We start from the raw sequence: 25,892 nt of genomic DNA on the forward strand, positions 1-25,892 counted from the left end.
TTTGATATAATAAGCAAAGAAGGAGTCTTACCAAATTCCTTTTATGACACAAATATGGTACTGATTCCAAAGCCAGGTAGATCAAAAACAGAGAAAGAAAATTACAGACCAATCTCCTTAATGAACATAGATGCAAAAATCTTAAATAGAATACTAGCAAAAAGACTCCAACAAGTGATGATCAAGAGAGTTATCCATCATGATCAAGTGGGATTTATACCAGGAATGCAAGGATGGTTCAACATTAGGAAAACCATCCACATAATTGACCATATCAACAAGCAAACCAACAAAAATCTCATGATTCTCTCAATAGATGCTGAAAAAGCCTTTGACAAAATACAACACCCATTCCTACTAAGAACACTAGAAAGTATAGGAATAGAAGGTCCTTTCCTAAAAATAATAAACAGTATATATCTTAAACCATCATCAAGCATCATATGCAATGGGGATAAATTAGAAGCCTTTCCAGTAAGATCAGGTGTGAAACAAGGATGCCCATTATCACCTCTTTTATTTAACATTGTACTAAAACACTAGCAGTAGCAATTAGAGAAGAAAAAGAAATCGAAGGTATTAAAATAGGCAATGAGGAAACCAAGCTATCACTCTTTGCAGATGACATGATGGTCTACTTAAAAAGTCATAGAGAATCAACTAAAAAGCTTATAGAAATAATCAACAACTTTAGCAAAGTTGTAGGATACAAAATAAATGTACATAAATCATCAGCATTTCTATATATTTCCAACACATCACAGCAGCAAAAGGTAGAAAGAGAAACACCATTTAAAATCACCCTAGACAATATAAAATACTTAGGAATCTATCTACCAAAACAAACACAGGAATTATATGAAAACACTACAAAACACTTTCCAAAGAATTAAAACTAGACCTAAACAATTGGAAAAACATTGAGTGCTCATGGGTAGGATGAACTAACATAATAAAAATGACCATTCTACCTAAATTAATTTACTTATTTAGTGCCATACCTATCAAACTACCAAAAACTTTTTTACTGAATTAGAAAAAACTGTAACAAAGTTTATTTGGAAGAACAAAAGATCAAGAATATCAAGGGAAATAATGAAAAAAACGTGAAGGAAGGTGGCTTAGCAGTACCAGATATTAAGCTATATTATAAAGCAGTGATCATCAAAACAATATCGTACTGGCTAAGAGATAGAAGGGAGGATCAGTGGAATAGACTTGAGGTAAGTGACGTCAGCAAGACAGTGTATGATAAACCCAAAGAGCCCAACTTTTGGGACAAAAATCCACTATTTGACAAAAACTGCTGGGAAAATTGGAAAACAATATGGGAGAGATTAGGTTTAGATCAACATCTCACACCCTACACCAAGATAAATTCTGAATGGGTGAAAGAGTTGAATATAAAGAAGGAAACAGTAAGTAAATTAAGTGAACACAGAATAGTATACTTGTCAGATCTCTGGGAAAGAAAAGATTTTAAAACCAAGCAAGAGTTAGAAAAAATTACAAAATGTAAAATAAATAATTTTGATTATATTAAATTAATAAGTTTTTGTACAAACAAAAACTATGCAACCAAAATCAGAAGGGAAACAACAAACTTGGAAAAAATCTTTAAAACAAAAAATTCTGACAAAGGTCTAGTTACTCAAATATACAAGGAGCTAAATCAATTTTATAAAAAAATCAAGCCATTCCCCAATTGATAAATGGGCAAGGGACATGAATAGGCAACTTTCAGATAAAGAAATCAAAAGAATCAATAAGCATATGAGAAAGCGTTCTAAATCTTTAATAATTAGAGAAATGCAAATCAAAACAATTCTGAGGTACCACTACACACCTAACAGATTGGCTAAAATGAAAGAAGGGGAGAGTAATGAATGTTGGAGGGGATGTGGCAAAATTGGGACATTAATGCATTGCTGGTAGAGTTGTGAACTGATCCAACCATTCTGGATGGTAATTTGGAATTATGCCCAAAGAGCAATAAAAGAATGCCTGCCCTTTGATCCAGCCCTACCATTGCTGGGTTTGTACCCCAAAGAGATCATAGATAAAGAGATTTGCACAAAAATATTTATAGCTGCGCTCTTTGTGGTGGCAAAAAACTGGAAAGTGAGGGTATGCCCTTTAATTGGGGTATGACTGAACAAATTGTGGTATATGTTGGTGATGGAATACTATTGTGCTCAAAGGAATAATAAACTGGAGGAATTCCATGTGAATTGGAAAGACCTCCAGGAGTTGATGCAGAGTGAAAGGAGCAGAGCCAGAAGAACATTGTACACAGAGACTGATATACTGTGGTAAAATAGAATGTAATGGACTTCTGTACTAGCAGCAATGCAATGGCCCAAGACAATTCTGAGGGATTTATGGAAAAGAAAGCTGCCCACATTCAGAGGAAGAACTACAGGAGAGAAAACACAGAAGAAAAACAACTGCTTGAACACTTGGGTTGATGAGGACATGATTGGGGATGTAGACCTGAAAGGACCATACCAATTCAACTGTCAATAATATGTAAATAAGTCTTGACTGACCACACATGTTAAAACCAGTGGAAATTGAGTTAGCAATGGGGGGGGCAGTTTGAAGGGGTGAAGGATAAAGTAAAAACATGAATCATGTAACCATGGAAAATTTTTCTAAAAATAAAAATTAATAAAAAAAATATCAGACCTTTCCTTAAAATGATAAATAGCATATTTTTATATCCAAGAGGATCCATTAAATGTAACAGAATTAAACTAGATTCATTTCTAATTAATTCAAGTATGAATCAAGAATATTCACTTATTTCTTTTTTTTTTTATTTTAAACCCTTAACTTCTGTGTATTGACTGATAGGTCGAAGAGTGGTAAGGGTAGGCAATGGGGGTCAAGTGACTTGCCCAGGGTCACACAGGTGGGAAGTGTCTGAGGCTGGATTTGAACCTAGGACCTCCCATCTCTAGGCCTGGCTCTCAATCCACTGAGCTACCCAGCTGCCCCCTACTTATTTCTTTTTAATATTCTGGACATGCTACCTATAGCAATAAGCTAAAAAAAATGAGGGAATAACCATAGACTAAAAGAATCTTCTTAGATTACTCTTAATTTAATAATATACTTAAATAACCCTAAAGAGTTAAACTAAAATTAGTGAAAACAAAAACTTATCAAGGTTGAGCATATAAAATAAATCAAAACAAATCATCAGCATTTATATATAATGCCATTAAAACCTAGTAGATAGAAAAAGAAAGAAAAATTCAATTTAAAGAACATTTGAAAATCCTGGGAATCTACTTTCCCAGATAGACATAAGAACTATATAAATAAAACTACACCTATTTACAGAAATATAGATTTAGTATTGGTTAAAAAATGTTACAGTTGATCTGTGGAATAAAATAGGTACTTAGCATACAAAAGCAAATATATGTAATGTCCTAATAGTCAATAAACAGAAAGATCTCAGGTATTGTGATAAGGATTCACTTTGTGACAAAAACTGCCAGGAGCATTAGACAGTATTGTGGAAGAAATCAAATTTAGACCAACACCTTACTAGTAATACAGAAATAAACTCCAAATGGGTATGTGACCTAGATATAAAAGGTTACACCATAAACAAAATGGAAAAATGTAGAAAAAAATTACCCTTCAGATCTATAGATAGAAGAAAAGTTCACAATTAAAGATAGAATTACAGAAGATGAAATGGATAATTCTGATGACATAAAATGAAAAAAATTTGCAAAAAAACCCAACAAATTTAATAAAGATAAGATTAAAAGAGAAACAAGTGGAGAAACTGTTTCCCTCATAAAGATCTCAATTTTAAGATATAATAGGAATGGATTAAAATTTATTAGCCATTGTTAATTGATTAATGGTCTAAGAATATGAACAAGAAGCAGTTCTCAAAGGAGGAGACTTGGGCTGTATATGGCTAGGTGGATCAGTGGATTGAGAACAAAGCCTAGAGACAAGAGATTTTGAGTTCAACCTAGCCAGGCCTTTTTTTTTGGGATCACTCCCACCGCTTTGCTCCTACTCACATGCTGTTCAATGAAAATAGAGAAAAATTATCCTACCTGTGTGACCCTGGGCAAGTCCTTAGAACCAATGCACAGTTGTAATTCTAAGATAGAAGGTATGGGTTTAAAAAAGTAAAAAGAATGGCATTTGGAATTACAAAGTTCTAAAAAGCAAATATACTCTTTTTTTTTGAGGGTGTTTCTTAAAACACCCTTACTTTCTGTCTTAGAATCAAAACTCTGTAAAGTGGTAAGGACTAAGTAATGAGGGTTAAGTGACTTGACCAGGGTCACACAGCTAGGAAGTATCTGAGGCCAGATCTGAAGCCAGGACCTCCTGTCTCTATTGAGCTACCTAGCTGCCCCCCAGATATACTCTTACATAGATCACAAATAAGGTCATAGAAGTTATTAAAAAAATTACAAACTTAATCACACTTAAAGGCCATTACTATTATTAGTCATATATATTTACTACATATGTAAGAGAATATATTTTAAATTACTTAGAAATTAACATTAGATTTATTTTCTAATTTCTCTATTTGTGAGATATCCCTATCCTTTTGATTACTCAGATTCACAACCTCAAAGTTATCCTAGATTACCAGACCCCCTTACTCTACCTATCCAATTACCTAGTCTAGTCAGTTACTACTACCACCACTACTACCACCTACTCACATGCTGTTCAATGAAAATCTCCATCTTTATATTAGCAGAGCCACCACCACAGGTCAGGCCCTCATCATCTTTAACCTAAACTATTGCAGGAGGCTCCTAATTAGTCTTCCTTGCCTCAAGTCTATCCTTTGTGAAATCCAGCCTCCATATAGTTTTCAAAGTGATTTTCCTAAAAAATATATCTGACCATGTCATTTTCCTACTTTATATTCTAGTAGCTCCTTATTATTTCTAGGGTCAAATACAAATTCCTCTGGCACCAACCTAACTTTCTCTGTTATTATGCATTCCTTCTCTTTTGACATTCAGTGGTTCATCCAGATTTGTCATTTTTGCTGTTCCTTATACATGACACTTCATTTCTTTATCAGTACCTCTTTGTAAAGGGTTTCTCAATCTCTGGAAGGCCCTCTACCCTCACTTCCTTGTTTTAGATACCCTAGTCTTCTCCAAGGTTCATCTCATACTCTAATTTCTATATAAGTCCTTCCATGAGCTCACCCCCAATCCCAATTGCTTGTGTCTTCTCTCGTCCTCTTTTTCTTCCATATATTTTATATATGCTTGTATGTATACAAGTGTTTTTCTCCATTAGAATGTAAGGGAAAGAATATAAAGAGGGAAACTATAAATAAGTGAACACAGAATAGTATACTTGTCAGATCTCTGGGAAAGGAAAGACTTTAAAACCAAGCAAGAGTTAGAGAAAATTACAAAATGTAAAATAAATTATTTTGATTATATAAAACTAAAAAGCTTTTGTACAAACCAAAACAATGTAGCCAAGATCAGAAGGGAAACAACAAACTGGGAAAAAATCTTTATAACAAAAACCTCTGACAAGGGTCTAATTACTCAAATATATAAGGAGTTAAATTAATTGTATAAAAAATCAAGCCATTCCCCAATTGATAAATGGGCAAGAGACATGAATAGGCAATTTTCAGGTAAAGAAATCAAAACTATCAATAAGCACATGAGAAAGTGTTCTAAATCTCTAATAATTAGAGAAATGCAAATCAAAACAACTCTGAGGTATCACCTCACACCTATGGCTAAATGGCTAAAATGAAAGAAGGGGAGAGTAATGAATGCTGGAGGTGATGTGGCAAAATTGGGACATTAATGCATTGCTGGTGGAGCTGTGAACTGATCCAGCCTTTCTGGATGGCAAATTGGAACTATGCTCAAAAGGCTATAAAAGAATGCCTGCCCTTTGATCCAGCCATACCATGTTGGGATTGTACTCCAAAGAGATCATAGATAAACAGACCTGCATGAAAATATTTATAGCTGCACTTTTTGTGGTGGCAAAAAACTGGAAAATGAGGGTATGCCCTTCAATTGGGGAATAGCTGAACAAATTGTGGTGTATGCTGGTGATGGAATACTATTGTGCTCAAAGGAATAATAAACTGGAGGAATTCCATGTGAATTGGAAAGACCTCCAGGAATTGATGCAGAATGAAAGGAACAGAGCCAGAACATTGTACACAGAGACTGATATACTGTGGTAAAATAGAATGTAATGGACTTCTGTACTAGCAGCAATGCAATGACCCAGGACAATTCTGAGGGATTTATGGAAAAGAACGCTACCCACATTCAGAGGAAGAACAGCAGGAGAGGAAACACAGAAGAAAATCAACTGCTTGAATACATGGGTTGATGAGGACATGTTTGGGGATCGAAAGTACCACACCAATGCAACTATCAACAATTTGGAAATAGGTCTTGATTAATGACACATGTTAAAACCAGTGGAAATGCATATTGGCCAGGGTAGGGAGGGTGTCGGGGGGTGAAGGGGAAAGTAAGAGTATAAATCATGTAACCATGTTAACTTTTCTAAAATATAAATAATAATAAATGTTTAAAATAATAAAAAAAAGAATGTAAGGGAAAGAACCGTTTATTTATTTATTTATTTTTAAACCCTTGTACTTCGGTGTATTGTCTCATAGGTGGGAGTGGTAAGGGTGGGCAATGGGGGTCAAGTGACCTGCCCAGGGTCACACAGCTGGGAAGTGGCTGAGGCCGGGTTTAAACCTAGGACCTCCTGTCTCTAAGCCTGACTCTCACTCCATTGAGCTACCCAGCTGCCCCCCTCCACCTTTTTTTTTTTTTTGCCTTTGTATCACCCTTAGCACAATGTCTGGCATATGTTGTTCAGTCATTTTAGTCATATCTGACTCTTCATGACCCCATTTATGGTTTTCTTGGCAAAGATGTTAGTAGAGTGGTTTGCCATTTATTTTTCCAGGTAATTTTAAATAGGAAGAAACTGAGGCAAAGTTTAAGTGACTTGTCATACAGCTAGTAAGTATCTTTTAGGCCAGATTTGAACCCAGATCTTCCTCAACCCAGGCCCAGTATTCTATCTACTGATCTACCTATGTTCTTGGAATATATTATTAAGTACTTAAAAAAAAAGCTTATTGATTGATTTAAATTTTGGCTTATATATATCCTTCAAAACAAGCCATGTGAAGGTAAGTTCTTCAGATGTCAAAATTTCTATAACAAGAATAAAGGAAGACAGAAGATGTTAGCCTGAGGTAATAGCAGGATCAAATGAAGCCTTTTTTAGGGTGGAGCTGACATTAGTATATTTGTAAGCAACAGAGAATAATCCAGTTGATAAGAAGAGAATGAAAATGAGAGATGGAATGACCAACTGGCTAAGTTCTCAAAGGAGTTAGGAGTTGGGAGTGAGTCTTGGAAAGGAGACTGGAAGAAAGGATATTGTGTAAATGAAATAGAACAAGGAGTTCTTAATCTAAAGTCTGAACTTAAAAAATATCATAACTTTATTTTAATATAATTTGTTTCTTTTGTTAACCTATGTATTTTATTTTATGCATTTAAAATATTACTCTGAGAAGGATCTGTAGACTTCATCAAGTTCAAAAGGGCTGTGTGATGTAAAAAAGGATGAGAATGTGATAAAGGAAAATTTTAGGGTATGGAATATTTATCTGAAATATTTCAGTATATTCCATTTAGAAAGAATTTAATTTATTAGGTATATGTAAGGTAGGCTGCTAATTTAAGGTGAAAACTAGTAGTTCCTATCTTCAAAGAAGACTTCTACATTTTGGAAAAATTTCCATCAAACAGTTTAAAAAACCACAACTTTCTTGAAATTTTTTTGGATGGTTTTTATGTGAAAATTTTTGGGTATTTTTATGTGAATTCTATGTCATATGAGATAAATGGAACTTTACCATATTTGGATATTGGAGCTTATAATTTAACCAGGATAACTTCAAGGAGGATCCTCATATTAATCCCTGATCAATGTAGCTTCCATCACCCAAGAAAATAAGGGAGTTTCTTCTCTTTAGACATTTACTCTGGGTCTGTGGCTTAGCACTCTGAGTTCTGCAGGATCATCAACACATCCCATTTCTTATGTCTTTAGAATACATAATCTTTAATTTCAGAACTTCGGGTACACTGTATTCATCTACATAAATTATAGCAAGTGTACTTAATCATAGTATAGTATGACCTATAATTTCCATAATGGAAGTATATCTGACTTTTTCAGTTTTGACTTGTTTTCCTCAAAATTGTTTACACTTTCCCTTTTAACTCCAGATTGTTTTTCTTTGAGTAAATATGTTAAAAAATTATGCAACTAGGAATCAATAAGATATTTCATAGTTTTAGAATTTTATAGTGAGATATTATTAGAAATGTGTTTTTTGCATTTGAAACTTGATCAGCTTTCTGGCTTTTTATTTTTTATCTCAGGTAAAACCCACTGATAGCTGCCTTTTCTTTGTTAAGTGCTTTGATGATAGTATGCTGGGTTTCAGAGTTCCTAAGAATAGCCTTCGACAGTCAAGAGAGGTAAAATACCCAAGCTATTTTTTCTCAAAATTTAAAAATGTGTGAAAACTTTCAGAATTTTTTGTTTAAATATTTATATTTTAATATCTTGCTTATTACCATATGTCTTTGAATTATGCTAAATGATCAATTGGGCGTAGTTGGGAAGTCTTGCTTATGAACTTCTAAATACAAAGTGTTTTTCAGTTTGTTATGAGCATTTCTATTTAATGATAGTAGGAATTTTACCTTTCAGTGATTTTCATATTCTATTTTCAAAGTACCAAAATTTTTCTTTTGGTGTCTTATTTAAATCAGATTCTTATTCTACATAAATCTAATATGTAGAATTTAGACCTACATAAAGCAGATAACTAACTTATTTTTACTACCTTCAATTCATTGAATTTTTAAACTAGAACAAGACATTTACGATATTGGTACTTATTGGTGAAGTGTGATTATTGATGCCTAAAACTATTAAACATCATAAAAATCCAGAAAAAAGTAAATGATTAGTAGAGTTGTAGGAGTCAGAACATCAGAGGACTTTTGGTTTGTTGGGAATGACCTGAATGATGGAGTCAGAAATCCCAGTGGTTGGAAAGTAATGAAAATTGTTCAAAGTCCAACAAATATGTACAATGTGAGGACTTCCATTTCTAGTAGGCATGTGAGCATTTTAAGTTATACTACATGGAGCCTCTAAAGTCCCTTCCTACTTTGAATCAATGAACCTTTTTATAGGGCCGGTCCACTATTGGAACACATTCATAATTTATCACTAGAAGTTAAGATTCTTTTGGGCAATGATGGCAAACCTATGGCAGAGCATTCTCTGTGGGCATGTGGCCACCCTTCCCACCCTCCTCAGAGTTCGTTACTAGAAAGGCTGAGGGACTCTGGCGGAGCTGCTCCCCTCCCCTTCTCCACCATGCCTGATGACATTTTTTTCACATCCCCTGCCCCACTGCTCAACAGTCATTTAATGGGAGCACTTTCTCCCAACTCCCTGTAAGGGGTAAGGGACAAGGGTGGGGGGTGTACCTAGCATGTAGTGGTGGTGGTGGGGAGTATGGCATGCAGTCTCTAGGAGAGGGGGATGCAGGCACAGCACTAGGTCTGGGGGTGGAGAAGAGTTGGGGCCCAGCACTCCAGCTCTAAAAGGTTCGCCATCACTGCTTTAGGGGATAGTTTCTGTGGGAACATATCAAGTTTGTATGTACATATTTCTTAGCATTTAAGAAAATGCCAAGATTTGACTGGATTAGAAAATAAAATATAATCAAGACCTTTGTCTTTAGGCTTGATAGTCTCATGGCCTAATGAAAATAGTAACTTCAAAATCACAATGAAAGATGGTGTTTTACAGAAAGTTTGCTTAAGTGAGGGACTTTAATTTGCAGTGCTTACAATTTTAATAATGCTTAAAATTATATCTGGGCTTATATGTTTATTTCTGGTGTTCAGAATCCCATCATTGACTACTTCTTTTTTTAAAGCCCACTGTCCAATCTCTAGTTGCATTCTGAATGGCAATGTTAGTTGAAATGTAAATTTATGAAAGGGATTTTTTTTTCTTTTAAATGAATATAGAAAAATTCCTATCTATTCATGTGAAGAACAGATGACTTATTGTGAGTTGCTTCTCTTTTGAGGCATTAGTATTAATTTTTTCTTGTAAATTTTTCTTTGTTTCCAAGATAATTTTTTCTTTATATTTATTTTATCTCTTTGGTGTGAAAATGTTTTTCCATATCTAATTTGCTTCAGAGCTGGCTAGAAGCTATAGAAGAGCATTCTGCATATAGTACTCACTACTGTTCTCAGGATCAGCTAAGTGATGATGAAGAAGAAGACGATGCTTTTTCTACAATAAATTTGAAGGAATCTTTACAGGTAAAAAAGAAGATAACTTTACATTCTCATCTAATTCTAATTTTAAGAACTTCAAAATTGTTGAGGTTTTCCAAATTGACCCCAGACATAAAAGTAGAAATGATTTTTTCTTTTCCTTCTTGATGAATCTATCATAGTAATCTCTATGATAGTAATATATACCTCTCAGAGTGTTTGTTAGAAGTTTATCTGATAGGCACCATGTATAAGGACTAGAGGGCAAGTCTTGATGTCAGGATGACTGCGTTTGAGGCCTGCTTCTCATTTTCTGTATGTCTTAAGGCAAGTCACTTAACCTCTAAGATTAAAAAGTGGCAGAATAGTTACTAGTATGCATTGGTGGAGGAGTTTTCTCCCTGGAAGTTTCCTGCACCAATAAAAATCACAAGTCTGGCCATGAAATATACCAGTAAAATTCATATACCTAATTAACCAATTTGGTTGTGTATTGTTAGAACAATTACATTCTAGCTAAAAACTTCTACCAGCAGGGGGAGCCTGACTACTGTATACCTTTCTACCCTTTATGACTTCACTACATGCTTTAGTGTTTAAATAATGTAACCATAGCAATGTATAACCTGGTTGGTAGTTTCATTTAAATCCACTTGTAATCTTTAAGTACATCGCTTAGAGGTAAGATAGTATGTCAGTATTTAATTTGTAAGATCCTCATCTCTTGTGACATCAATGCCTTCCCTTGTTTTAGAGATTGATGTGGACTAATGTCATCATGTTTAATTCAAGTGAAATAGGTGTTTTTTTAGGCCTTTTTTCACTTGAAACTACCTTTCCTCCCATGGATTTGGTACAAATTTAGTAGAGTATTTAGTAGAAGAAATAGAATTGAGAAAAAAGAGAATGAATTCTCATTTGACAAACAGGAGAAGCTTAGTCACTACGTTTAATTCTTATTTTATTTATCAAATAAATAAGGTGAGGATGTATATAAGTAAGCAACTTTATTGAATTTAAGAGTGCTACACTCTAGGCTATACTTTATTTAAGGACCAAATGTTTCCCAATGGAAAAGCATTTTGACTACTTGGCCATTAGACTGGCAACTTTATTTTTGTTTGGAAAATTAAAAGATCTTGAGTTATTTCATGATTTGGTAACAATTATACATATTATTATTAAGAGTTGCTTTTTTCCACTACTTTTATTCTATAATTTAATAACCAAATGGAGACCTAGATAATCTTTATAACACAATAATTTAAAGTATCACTACTTAAAATAATCAATATAATTTCATTGGTGTATGGATACTGATTTTTACCCCTGCAGGTTTGTCACCCTTTCCACTTTAGTGAGAGAGTTTCTGTGGCAAAAATAATTCATCACATGATGAACATTCTAGTGATGGACCTCTCAACTTATTTATTCTGGTTTTTAGACAATAGACATTAGGTTCATTGCCAAACCAATATTCAAAACATTATTAGCTTAGTAGACCTACTAGACTTTATGCTCTTTTGGTATAACTTTTGAGATACAAGTATTACTGTTAACTCTTTTATAAAGCATCTGAGTATTTAAAAAACAAACAAATCTAACCAAACTCTTTCATCAGGAAAAATCTAAATTTGTATAACTAAAATGATATCTTAGCTACAAAATAGACTATTAAACTAAATATATCAACTCAATAGCCAGTTTGCAATATGTAAAATATTTTTCTAATTATTCTATAAAGCAAACATTAAAACACAGAAAACCCAGTAAGCCCTAGAGTTTCACTAGAAGTTAGACATTTATAAGCCTCTAAATTGGAAATTATATATAACCAAAAGGCTTATTATCTTTGACTCTTCATTACTTATATCTTACAAGCTGTCAACTTATTGGATTTAGCCAATATCTTAACTAAATACTATTTGGGTAGTCTTGTTTTATGCTATGTTTAGGCACAAGGGGATAATTTTGCATTTTTAAGTTACTTAAAGTCAAAAATTGTCGTAGCAGATCTTTACTGCCATGAGGAATTGTAGATGTATAGCCAATAAAACTTTGAATGCCAGAAGGTGAAAGCTTTAATGAATTCAGTCCCTTGGCCCCTTTCCTCTAGAGACCAGTCTAAAACTGGCCCAGTCTGAGGCTGATCTAGGAAGTCTGCTGAGGAGAACTGGAAAGTCCAATCTAGTCTCAAGCCATGCTTGATGCAGAAAGTGTCTGAGAGGCCAGGTGAGTTCTAGGGTACATATGGTGGTATGGGTCTTCCCTGTGATTCTTAGGGTATCCTCAGACCCTCAGGATCACTCTAAAATGAACTTCTATACCTCCAAGTTAATCATAGAACTGACTTATGGCTTTCATTGATCCTTTGGACTGAAAAATAACCCCAAACCAGGCTTGTTTCCACCCTTACTCCCAAGTTTGGACTATTGTAATCAAGTATAAAAAAATATAAATATTATATTAGGTGCTAAAGGATATAAGAAATCTATATAGAAATGTGGATCCCTCTGCCTTTTGTCTAAAAGACAAATAATACACACCAGAAAAAAAATTTTAGTAACATTGGAAGGTCTGGGTAAAGAACTAAACTTTCATGAACTGAAGAAAATATCCTATTGGTGAAAGTTAACTATTGGTAATTGTCTTGGTCTTAGACTCCTTTTCCCAAGGGTACCTCTTTCAGATTAAACTTCTTAATTCCTTTTAACTCTTCAACTAAAAACTGTTGTCCTGTTTTAGCCTAGCACTCTGGCTTGTACCTCTAGTTAGGCTTTGGAGGCAAAAGGGAAGGCAGAGATTGTGGCTTTTGTCATAACATCAAATTTAACATTTTATTTTTAGAAATTAAAATGAGGGAAAAAGAGGATGGTTCAAGCACTGTCTTTTCATGATGCCAAGGAGTATTTTTTGGTTTGATTTCTTTTGATAGCTCTAAGGAGCCTGCTATATAACCCCTTATAAAAACTCAAAATTAGATGATTAATAGTATTGGAATACTAGGGTAGACTTAAATGATAATGTTAAAGCAATACTAAGAAGAATACATGACTTTACAAATGAAAGGGGAGACTTAGTAGTCCCAAATACATAATTTTTCACCTGTGTAAATAAATTAAAAATTTTCCTGATATATGATTGCTATTTGGTGAAAATCATAGAAAGCTGGAGAATGTACTTTGTGTGTAGATTGTCATAATACCTTCTTTTTGGTTGTAATTTTTTTTTGTAAGCTAATATAGTAGAAATGGCACTAGGGACAAAAACATTCACATTGCAATCAGTTAACATTGTGCATGTTCCTGGAATATTTTCCAGTTGATTTGCTTAGGTACCTTTGAAAACTATTTAATTATTGATCAAGGAACCTTTTTCAATACACATCAGATGGATAAATGGAGCAAAGATATCACTCCCACTATATAAAGATAATACTTTAGACTATTACTTCTTGTCTTTAAGGAGATACCCTCCAAGCCTGAGACAAAACCTCAGGCATTTCCACATGTATTACACATACATGGTCTGTAAGCGAAGACAAGGTGTAGTTTTAAGTGTGACTTTTGCTTTTATCATGGAGAGGAAATGAAAAAAGAATGACACAGGATCACAGATGGGCACAAGGGCTAAATATATACCTACCAATAGTCGCTATTTTCTATTAATGAGTTAAAAGTGATGCATGTGGTTGCAACATGTGTTTTCATTGCCCTCAAAACTGACCTTTTCCCTTCTTTGTTCCATATCCTCATGTCTTGAAAAATGGCAAGTATGCTATTTTTTTGTCTTTGGCATTTAAATTGAAAGTATCCTCCCTTCTCAACTCAAGTAATCAATATTTGCATACTTTTTTGGAAATAGACACTATAGTTGTTAGGCTTTTTTTTTTTTTTTTAAAGAGAATTGTATTGGAACTAATGCTACAACATGAATAATTCTGCATCAGTTGGACTAAACTTACTTCATTAGTGCTTAAAAATGCATGAGATGAAATAGGAGAGAAAAGTACTTATTTATTCACCCTGAAACATTGGACAAAGAATGGAGTCAATTTGGGGGCAGAAGGATGTTCATTGATAGAAATAATGAGATAGGATTTAGGGATACACAATGAGGAGAATACATAAGGATATGGCTCTACTAAGAATGTAGGTCATTTAGTAGGTAATAAATGATTCACTAGTAATATGGCTAGCATTCTCACCATGTCAATTTCTTTCTCACCACTGAGAGAATTTATAGGCATTTTGCTTATTTATTTTTCTTTTCCCATTATAGGGGTCCTTTATAGAGTAGAGGTAACATTAAAGTGACAAAAAAAGAGATGATTTATGATTCATTTGAATTTTCATTTGGGACCTTTAAATTTGCAAACCACAGGACACAATAGTTATCATTATATAATCCAAGGAAATAGAATTCGGCTTTTATGTTTCTTCTAAGTATCTTGATATGCAGAGTTCTCAAGTAAAATGAACATTTATTTCTAAAATTGATGTTTTTTCCTCCTTTTTCTCAAGCTTTGTCTTGCTTGGATGATATCCTCATTGGACTGCTTAGGTGGGAGTTGTATATACATAGGATGCTGAAGTAAAATCAGCTTATGGTTTCCAAATGTTAGTGCCATCTGTAGCTTTTTTTTTTAAAGACAGCTCTTTAAATATATTTTTAAAGTGTCATTTCTTATTAAAGTTAATAACTTATGCCAAAACCGTTTTTAAAATAAATTAAAAATTCCATATACCCAGCATTTTAAATATATGGAGCTACTTTTAATAAGGTTTAAGGAAATAGATAGATAGATATACATAGAAATATATATTTATATAATATAAACTTTTATATACAGAAATTACATCTACTTTAAGATAGATGGCTATAGGTTTATACTTAGATCTGTGTTTCATAATGGTTATATCTGTGTAACTATCTCATGGTAAGTATAATTTCTGTATATAGAAGTTTGTATTTTATTAATTTTAATTAATTTAGAGGCTATGAAAGAAATTTTAATTTAATTTAGAGGCTAAGAAAGACTTAGTATACATGCTTTCCTCAAAGTTTTAACCTGTTAAATTTGTGACTGAATTTTTTTCCCCATCAGGGAAATAAATCTGTTATTTATTGTTTTTATAATTAACTTACTTTAAAAACTTTACATTATCCATTAGCCTACAACTGAAGAAAAATAATCAGTTAATATTTGAGATTGGTAAGTAATTAAGGTAATAGGCTTTCCTATAAACATATTTTCATTTTATTGTCTTTGATTTTATTTCCAGAAAGCACAAGAATGCCAACAGAGACTAGATAGAGAGATTTCCAACTTTTTCACAATGATTAAGGAATGCGACATGGCTAAAGGTAAAAAAAGGGGGAAGTATATAATATTCTTTAAAATAAGTTTTTATTATTGTATATTTAATAATATTACCATTGTTCCCTCCAGAATCTTTACCTCTTCCCAAGAATGATCTTATAGAACAATTAATATTTTTTTAAAGACAGAAAAGAAAAGGAAGAGGGGAAAACTCAGCATAATTGAACATTACAATGGCAAAAGTCTGAAAGTATGTATAATGTACAATACTTTTGGACCTCCCACCTCTACGTGGGGGGTGGGTGGAAATGACTTCTCTCCTTTCAAGACGTGGTTGTTCTTTATAATTTGCAGCATTTACTTTCAATTATTTTGTAGTTCTTTTCATTTACATTATTTTGGTCGTGTGTGTGTGTGTGTGTGTGTGTGTGTGTGTGTGTGTGTGTGTGTGTGTGTTTGACTCCATTTACTTCATTCTGTATCAACTCATATAAGTTCTTCTGTGCTTCTCTGTATTCATCACATTATTTCTTACCACACAGTAATATTCCATTATTTTCATGTATCACAATTTACTTAACCATTCTGAAACTGATATAAATCTGCTTTGTTTCCAGTTCTTTGCTATAATGAAAAGTGTTTCTCTAAATATTATGGTTCATATATAGAAATTTTCTCCTTATTAATAGACTCCTTCAGGTATAAGTATAGTAATGTAATCTCTAGGTGGAAGAGTATGGGTGGATATGTTAATAATTTTATTTGCATAATTCCAAATTGCTTTCTAGAAAAATTGTACCATTCCATAGTTCCACCCATAATGCATTGGTGTGCCTTTTTATCATAAGCTTTCTAACATTGCATGTTTTTTGTCATCTTTGCTAATTAATCTTCAGGGTGTGAAGTGAAATCTCAGTGTTGCTTTGAATTGCATTTCTCTTATTTTTAGTGATTAGAGCATTCTTTCATATAATTATTATTTTTTAAAGTTCATTTAATTAATTAACTAATTAATTAAGAATATTTTTCTCTGGTTACATGATTCATGTTCTTTCCCTCCCTTTTTCTCTCCCCACTCCCAGAGCTGGCAAGCAATTCCATTGGGTTTTACATGTATCATTTATCAAAACCTATTTCCATATTATCAATATTTGTGATAGTAATCACTTAAAGTCATCATCCCCAATTATAGCCCCATCAAACCATGTGATGAATCATATGTTTTTCTTCTGAATTTCTACTCCCACAATTCTTTCTCTGGATGTGGATAACGTTCTTTCTCATAAGTTCTTCAGAATTGTCCTGGATCATTGCATTGCTGCTAGTAGAGAAGTCCATTACGTTCAATTGTGCCACAGTGTATCAAACTCTGTGTACAACATTATCCTGATCCTGCTCCTTTCATTCTGCATCAATTCCTGGAAGTCTTTCCAGTTCACATGGAATTCCTCCAGTTTATTATTCCTTTTAGCACAAAACTATTCCATCACCAACAGATACCACAATTTGTTCAGTCATTCCCCAATTGACGGACACTCCCTCATTTTCCAATTTTTTGCCACCACAAAGAGCATGGCTATCTTTCATGTAATTTTTAATAGTTTGCACTTCCTCTTTTGATAACTGTTTGTCTTTATCCTTTGCCTATTTATTTATTGGAGAATGACTTTTGATCATATGTGTGTTATTATTTACATATCATCTATAGCAAACCCCACTTCCCTTTTTATCCTTGAAGCATTAATTTTGTTACTGCAAAATCTTATAGTTTCATATAATCAAAGCTATTCATTACATTTTAATATAAACTGTTTCAGTAATTGTTTAATTTTTTTTTAACCCTTAACTTCTGCGTATTGGCTCGTTGGTGGAAGAGTGGTAAGGGTGAGCAATGGGGGTCAAGTGACTTGCCCAGGGTAACACAGCTGGGAAGTGTCTGAGGCCGGATTTGAACCTAGGACTTCCTGCCTCTAGGCCTGACTCTCAATCCACTAAGCTATCCAACTGCCCCTGTTTCAGTAATTGTTAAACAATTCAGTAGTTTTAAAGTAGTTAGGTTTTTTTTTTTATCATTTTAAATAGATATTGTTTTAGATTTGGAACTACTTTTAAAACAAAACTTTTTATTTTAGTTACTATTCATTGAGGAAAGTTGCTTCTAATTTACTCCTTTGAGTTTTCATGTTTGTCATGAAAATAGAACAAAATGATTAATATGATATTTTAGAGGTTTAAATCACCCTGACTTTCTAATGGGAACTCTGTAATGATTATGCCATCCAATAAATGAAAGAATTTAACTAACTCCAGAATTATTTTTCTTTCCACAGCAGGATAAAGAAAATAGAATTCAATATAAAGTGATATCTGTGTATGTGGGTGGATATATTTATATATACATATGAAGTATATACATATTTGAGAATAGGTGTATGTGTTTATATAAATCCGTTGTCTGTCTTTATGTCTGGGCATTTCAACATTTCAAAGCCACTTGCTAATGTTTTGAGATGATTTCACTTTATCATTGTTTTCCTTCAACCTCTTTTAGTGTAGATAATAAGGAATTAATTATACTTATTAAAATCTCATGTTACAAAAATTATCATGTAGTTAGTTCTGATCTAAATAGGCTGTCTATCATCAACAAGAAGTTTTAATCCAGGCTTAGTTTCTTTCAGCATGGTTATCATTATACCTCATAACTGATATACTGTCTTTTTTCCCCTTATCCCTATTCTTCAAAACCATAGGGAATGGATCTGTATTTTTATTGGTATAGGGCACTCCTGAATGAAAAAGCTTCTTCTAGTGTCTTTTGTCATTTCTTTGCAATCTATAGTCTGAGAGAGTTGCTTAGGGCACTAAGAGGTTAGGTAACTTAATTTGCCTGATGTTATATAGATGGTTTGTGTTAGAGGTAGGACTTGAACCCCAGTCTTCCTGAATTTGAGACAAGTTCTTCATCCACTATGCCTTTGCTGCATCTCTTAAAAAATAATTCAGTTTTAATGCTAAACTAAATTCAGCTGGGTTTAAATAGAATAGGTCAGCTGGATGGCACAATTGATTGTCAGGCTTGGAGTCAGAAATACACATCTTCTAGAGTTCAAATCTGGCTTCAGATATTTACTAGCTATGTGAACTGGACAAGTCATTTAACCCCATTTCCTCATCTGTAAAATGAACTGAAGAAGGAAATGGCAAACTACTCTAACGTCTTTGACAAGCAAATCCCAAATGGAATTATGAAGAGTTGTACACTACTGACAAGACTAAACAACAACAACAACAACAAATAGAGCAATTTATTCAATTTGGTGACTACCTGGTAGAAAATATAATATTTAACACTATTTTTCCAAACTTTTTAAAACACCATACTTGTAGAATGCCATCGAATAGAAAAGATTATTATTTAGTAGATTTGTCAAGTGCTGAATGTTGTGGATTTTTAAAATTAATATCTAATAACTAAATATTATATTTAATAAAGTTTTATTAATAATAACTAAAGTAAGAGATCTAGCTATTCAGCTCCGCTAGCCAGAGCAAAAGAGAAAGAAAGAGTCAGAGCCTCAGAACTTATGCAAACGTGACCACACAAATGTAAACAAAAGGAAAAACATTCTAGGTAATACAGAAAGGAACTCTGGGCAATGCAGTCTTTAGGGGTTCAAGATTTTCCTACTATACAAGGTTTTGAGTAGTTTCTAACACATTAAGTCATGAACAGTATCCATTGATTAGTAGTCAGCCAGAATTAATTAGCTTTTAGACTGAATTATTTACAGGGATAATATAGTAAGAACAGTTGGAACAAAAACATCCTTCTTAATATCTATGATAAAGAACTGTATACACTCAGGAACTTGCTAAAGCTATTCAATAACCTAGAATTGTGAACTGTATCACATACTATCTCTAAGCTTGAGCCTACTTTCCCCTGAATTTTGTATGGATTTATGGGAGAGAGTTATTAGAATTCTGGGGATAACATTTTGTACTAATTGTTCTTACTATACCACCTTTGACAGTCCTTCCTAAAAGCTTATTAACTCTGGCTTACTAATTGATAAAGTGTTTTTGCTTGAGGCACACTGGTTGATGCTAGTGAGTGATAGTGCTAGAAAAATCACCACCAGCAGCCCAGTAGGGTAAAAATTTGTAACCTTTTGGGGAGAGGCAGTCTCACTCTCTGGGGTTCCTGAATGTTGTATACTAGTGATAGTTAGGAAAGTGAACCCAGAGATAAGTACTTCCTATTTGTTGCACTATTGTAGAGTAAAAAATGTTTTTTCCCCATTATTTGGAAGATGGATATAAAATTAGCATTTAATAATTTGTATGTTTAGAAATATGCTATATGAATAACTTTTTTAAAGACTTGAAGAAAGTGTTTTACTTAGAACTGTATTATCTGGAGTGCATAATTTTCAGTCAAAAGGGGATGAACTTAAATATTTTGTTTAAAAGTTATAAGGTGCAAGACTTTCTTTTGATTGTCAGTTTTTAAATTATTGTCTTCACAAAGTTATCTTTCTACTCATCTGAAACTAAGCATAACATAATTAATTAAAGTGTTATGTTTTATAAGCTATCATTGGTTTGAATTTTCAGTATTTAAGTCTTTGGGAAATTTTTGACATGAAAATCTATTGGAGAACATAGATGATAATGTTTCTGTCATATGTATTTCTTTATTAATACTTATTTTAAAAAACTAAAAATTTATAATCACTCTCTGATAATGATGCATTGCATATCTACATTAAAATGTAATGTGATCACATTCAAAATTTAATTTCAAACACTGATTACTGAAAGGTCTGATTCAGACAAAAAAAAATCTAAATTATGGATTTGGGTTGAGCTTTTCAACTCAAATGAAAATGGGGATTTCTGGGATATAGCACAGATTTTATCAGAGGAATTAACTGGTTTGACTTCACTGCCAAATTTTTTTTTTGCAGAATAACCTTGCACATGTGTTCCTTAAAAAAATACCCAGATACACCCACATCTAGTTCCACATTGCTGATATAGTTTGCCAATGCCTTTTTAAGATGAAGTCCTAAAATGCCTACAGAAAAAAATTCAGATCTTGGAGTAGTAATTGTTGGTTTTGAGTTCAATAAAACTGCAATAACACTAGGACCATGGTTTTTACTTTTCATTGTTCTTGCCATGACAGTTTAGAGTAATGCACAAACTCTTATAATATCTTTTCTGTTATCTGATATTTTAGACTGTATCCCCCCCCCATTCTTTTTGTATATTCTTCCCAGACCATCTTTCTAACTACCATTTTGTGTTGCTCTTATTTCAAAATTGTAAGAACATAGAATTTATAAGTAGAAGTTGTCCTTTCTCTATCTCTCTTTACCAATACTGAAGCACTACCACCTTGTTATAATCCTCATGCTTTCAAATAAGAAAACACATGGTTCATGGCAATCATACCAGTAGAATTTCTAAATAAAAATTAAACTGTTTAAGCAGAAATTGAAAAAAGGAACAGAGGTAAGCTTTCAGAACAGAGTAAGCTTTGGAATCAGCTTCTGCCCAACTTGGGTAGTGAGTAGGAATAAGGAACTGGACGCTGTGATTCCTTATTCTTACAAATGAAAAGTCAGCAACTTCAGTTCCATTCTAGTTATTGAAAGTGGACACAATTTTTTGTACCTTAGGCTTCAGCAATAACTCCTAGCCTGCTTTTTCTGTGGCATCACATAGAGGCCCCAAAGGTTATATGCTCAACATTCAGACAGCAGCACTGTGAAGCTTTGCCTTAGCACTCTAGTCTCTTGTTCCAACTGCCATTTCATCTTGCTCATTTGAAATGTACATGCTGCCACCACCTATTTTTCTTGCTACTATTGGGCAGAGGGGCAGGAAAAGTGAGGAATGTTCTCAGGTGTATGGAGAGGGGGAAGGAAGCAGCTCTACCCCTCATACCTCTGGCTTTCTAATAAGGAACTCTGGCAGGGCAACTGCAGAGGGCTCTGTGTGCCCTTTTTGGCACATGTACCCTTTTGGGCACGTGTGCCATAGGTTCACCATTATGGCCTCAGGACATGTGTTGTTGGAGCTTCTTATTGTGACTTTAAGAATTACATACTTTTTACCATATAAATTTATTATACCTGAAGATTCTGACCTTTACGGTCCTTTTGGCAGGGTGACAGGGAAAGGAAGTTGAACAGGTGGCAGAGGCAGCAGAATATGTGTTGTGGTATACCAAACAGTTCTCATAGCTACTTGTGTAGTCACTAATTCTGATTTTGTGTTTTCTACAGAACAATTCTGTGAATATTGAGAATACCTTCTATTTTTTTCTTTTTTAAACCTTTACCTTCTGTCTTAGAATTAATACTATACATTGGTTCCAAGGCAGAAAAGTAGTAAGAGCTAGGCAATGGGGATTAAGTGACTTGCCCAGGGCCACACAGCTAGGGAGTGTCTGGGGCCAAATTTGAACCTAGGACCTCCCATCTCTAGGACTGGCTCTCAACACACTGAGCCACCTCTAGCTGCCCCATTTTGTTCTTTTCTTACAAATACTCTTCTTATTAGTCCTCTAGCTGATCATGAGTGATAAGATGTATATTAAAGTTAAATTAAATTAGCAAATGCAAATACTTCTTGAGTCTTGTAAAGTATATTCCTATTGAAGCTTATAAGATTTTGGAGGATGATTGTTTTATCTTTTGAACTTTGAGACCAAGTGTTAAACAAGAAGACAGATACCTTATCCAGAGGATTTCTCACACAGATAACTCAGAAGTTATCTGTGATTTTTAGCCTTTTATAAGAATACATTTGAAGGACCACTTCATATGGTAGTAAAATTATCATTTGGTTACTGGCAGTATAAGGTTAATAATACATTTAAAGTAGATAGCATGTCCAGGAGGAGCCTGGTACTCCACCCTTCACTATGTGATATAAACTCATTAGGCCTTGGGTACTTTCCTTGCCCTTTTAATACTAATGAAGGATGATTCAGTTTATATGCTTGGGTTCACACCCTTGGACTTGGCCCATATGAGGAAGAACAGAAACATGAATGGCAAGAACTAGAACTAGGAGTTACAGAGACTAAAGGGGGCTATCCACATAGACTTAACTCCTGGAAGAGCCCGCACTTTTCCAAGATTCCTCCTGGAAACCTCCCAGCTCCAGGGATGGCAGCAGACAGCAAGGAGTTCTAGGCAAAACCTAAAGCTGCCAGAATCAGAGCAGGTAGTAGAGGAATGACAGTGTCAAGGATGAGTTCCTCCAGTATGGATTTTTATCACCTCAAAGAATTCTTACCAAGTAGAGTGGGTAGCTTAGTGTTTTGCATTATATGTACTGGGCCAGTTTTATACAGTGAAAGATGAGCTCTCCAGTGACCCTGAACAATTTTCTCTAGGGATGAGGAGGTGGGAAAGTTAGATTTCAACCCTGGGGACAGTAAAGCAAGAGGACTTTGTAGATCATTGAAGGCTGACTGGAAAGGGAAGGGGTGTTGTTTTGATTGTTTATGACCTTTGAATATAAGTCCTTTTGAGGTTTGTTTTTTTTTTTAATCAATTTAAAGAAAACCTATCCTATATTCAGTGCTCATTTAGTTTGAGTACTTGCATGGAACCTAATGGAACTTTTCTTAATGGTGTTGAGATCTAATTTAGTTTGGACATAGACTCTACCATAAGGGAACTTGCAGTCTAGATGGCAATAGTATACATATACCTGGTAATTATATTAGAGTTGAAATACAAAGTATTTTGTGAGATTTTGAGGCAGAATTTACTGATCAAGGAGATCATGGAAGTCTCCAAGAGGATATAATATTTGGGACCATAAAGGCTATGTAGGAAATATAGCCGAGACAAGTGGAGTGGAGAGACAAAGAATCCTCCAAGATTAGGGAATAGTATAATGAAAGGAATGGAGGTGAGAAAGCTCAGTTCCTGTTTGGGGAGTAATAAGGAATGCTATAAAATTGGAAAGAGGGTGGGTGTTTTCCAAATTGTAGAAGGCCTGGGTTGCCAGGTAAAAGATTTTGAACCTCTCATGCCAGAGTAATCTCTTCCTCTCAAACCTGTCATAACACTTTGTTTCTCTTCTGTTCACTTACCATATGCTACTTGCTGTTATAATTATTTTTGTACCTAGTTTGCCTTTATTAGACTAGACATATTCAGAACCAGAGACAGCATCTTATTATCTTTGTCTTTTAGGGCCTACCACACCACCATGGCATATAGTAATTGCTTAATAAATGTCTGTTGAAGTAGTGAATATGGTATATATTACATGTATTAATGAAAATTATTTATACAATACTCTAGTACTTCAGAGGCTCTGTGATTTTTTTTTGTGTGTATATATGTGTTATTCTTGTCTAAAATTATAAGTAGTATAAACAAGTGATGTAGAAATTCATAAGAGAAATAATTACTTTCCAGAAGTAATCAGGGAGATCTTCACGGAATCCCAGCACTTATACTTGAAATATGGGTAACATTTAGAGATTAAGATGTGAGGAAGGGGATTCTTCTGCACTGAAGAAAAATGGGAACATAATTATAGTGGCAGGAGAGTATAGAATGCTTTTGGTTAACAAACTAACCAGTTTAGCTAGAGCATATAGCTCACTTATGTTACGATTAAAAATGATAAAGAAATATAGTATAAGAGAAATTAATATTTTAATAGCCATGGCCCTGTTAGTGAAATATATATATATAATAGCACTTGACTATCTTTTAAATTTACCACTGGACCCCATCCTCTCTCTCTTATATGCCAGCCAGCTAACCAGGAAACCCAAGAGACTTCCTCTAAGCCCTCCTCCGAATTTAAACTGCCCTACGCGTGGGGATGTTTGACATTCCCATGCCCCAAAACCGGAAACCGGAAACCCATTGGAATCACAGGAAATGTAGTCTCATAGCCCCCACGTGTCAACAAAAAGTCTGCAAGACATCTTCAAATAGCATTTCCCTGAATTCAAAACAGACACTTAGAAGAGATGGGAAAACTTGGTTCAACAAAAATCATAGAGAGCCTTTATTGTGGGACCTAATAATTAAAAAAATTTTAAGCAGTAGGTAAATTCTTTTAATTTAATTTTTTTAAATTCTGAACTCAAAAAGCAAAATGAACATTTCCATATACAAACTTAACAGAAAAATAGGATTGTACATCAAACTGAAGATCTGTTAAATACAATTTGTTTATTAATTTGAAGTACATGGTTAATTTGATGTATAACTTTCAAGGCTGTCCTGCTTGTTTTCTGGGTTTCATTCTGACCTTTGTTCTGTTCTTTGCCTTTAAAAATGCTTTGGTGAACTCCTTTTCTTTTTTTCCCCTTTTCTTTTGTCTCTTGGTGTTTTAGTAGTAATATTTATAGGTCAAAGAGCATGAATAGTTTATTTACTTTTTGGCACTTTTTACAAATGTCTTTCTAGAATGGTTGAACCAATTCATAGTTCTATCAACTGAGCATTGGAGTGGCCATTTTTTCTAAGCATCTCCAGCATTTGTAATTTTCTTTTCTTTTCATCTTTACCTATTTAAATAGGTAGGCACTGAGTGCTATTTATAATAAATTCTTTGTGCATTCTGCTCCTGTTCACTTATTACATTTAAAAATAATTTTATTGATATCTTTTGTTTTTATATCACCTAAATTTCTCCTAGTATCCCTCTCCCTTCCAGAGATCCATCCTATATTACAAAGAATATTTTTAAAGAAAAAAAATTAAGAGGAAGAAAAATTTTAAAAGCAAAACCAACCAATAATTTGAAAAAATATGAAAATATATATAATGTTTTATATCTATCCGGGTCTTCCCACTTCTGCAAAAGAGATGGGGAAATTATCTTCCCTCTTCCTGAAAAAATGTCACTTGATCTTTCCATCCTCTCTAGTTATTGCCTATATATCTCTTCTGTCCTTTGGCCTAACTCCTTGAAAAGGACTCTTCTTAACCCCTTATGGTCTGGCTTCTGACCTTATTCCACTGAAACTGCTCTCTTCTAAGTTACTAATGATTTCTTAGTTGCCAAATCCAGTGGCCTTTTCTCCACACTCATTCTCCTTGACCTCTGTATAGCCTTTGGCACTACTGATAACTCCTTGAAATTCTCTGATCTCTCTCTAGGTT

At 33.8% G+C, this 25,892-nt stretch overlaps 1 protein-coding gene across 1 annotated transcript in view; it reads left to right on the forward strand.

Moving 5' to 3' along the window:
- OSBPL1A (oxysterol binding protein like 1A) overlaps window positions 1-25,892 on the forward strand; it is a 323,698-nt gene that overhangs the window by 88,212 nt on the left and 209,594 nt on the right. Inside the window, exons 12-14 of the mRNA XM_044666526.1 lie at window positions 8,475-8,573; window positions 10,326-10,451; window positions 15,692-15,773. Of these exons, the coding sequence (XP_044522461.1) occupies window positions 8,475-8,573; window positions 10,326-10,451; window positions 15,692-15,773 (307 nt within the window). The remainder of the gene's footprint in view (window positions 1-8,474; window positions 8,574-10,325; window positions 10,452-15,691; window positions 15,774-25,892) is intronic.

The sequence above is a fragment of the Gracilinanus agilis genome, chromosome 1, assembly GCF_016433145.1.
Source record: "Gracilinanus agilis isolate LMUSP501 chromosome 1, AgileGrace, whole genome shotgun sequence".
NCBI classification, from domain to species: domain Eukaryota; kingdom Metazoa; phylum Chordata; class Mammalia; order Didelphimorphia; family Didelphidae; genus Gracilinanus; species Gracilinanus agilis.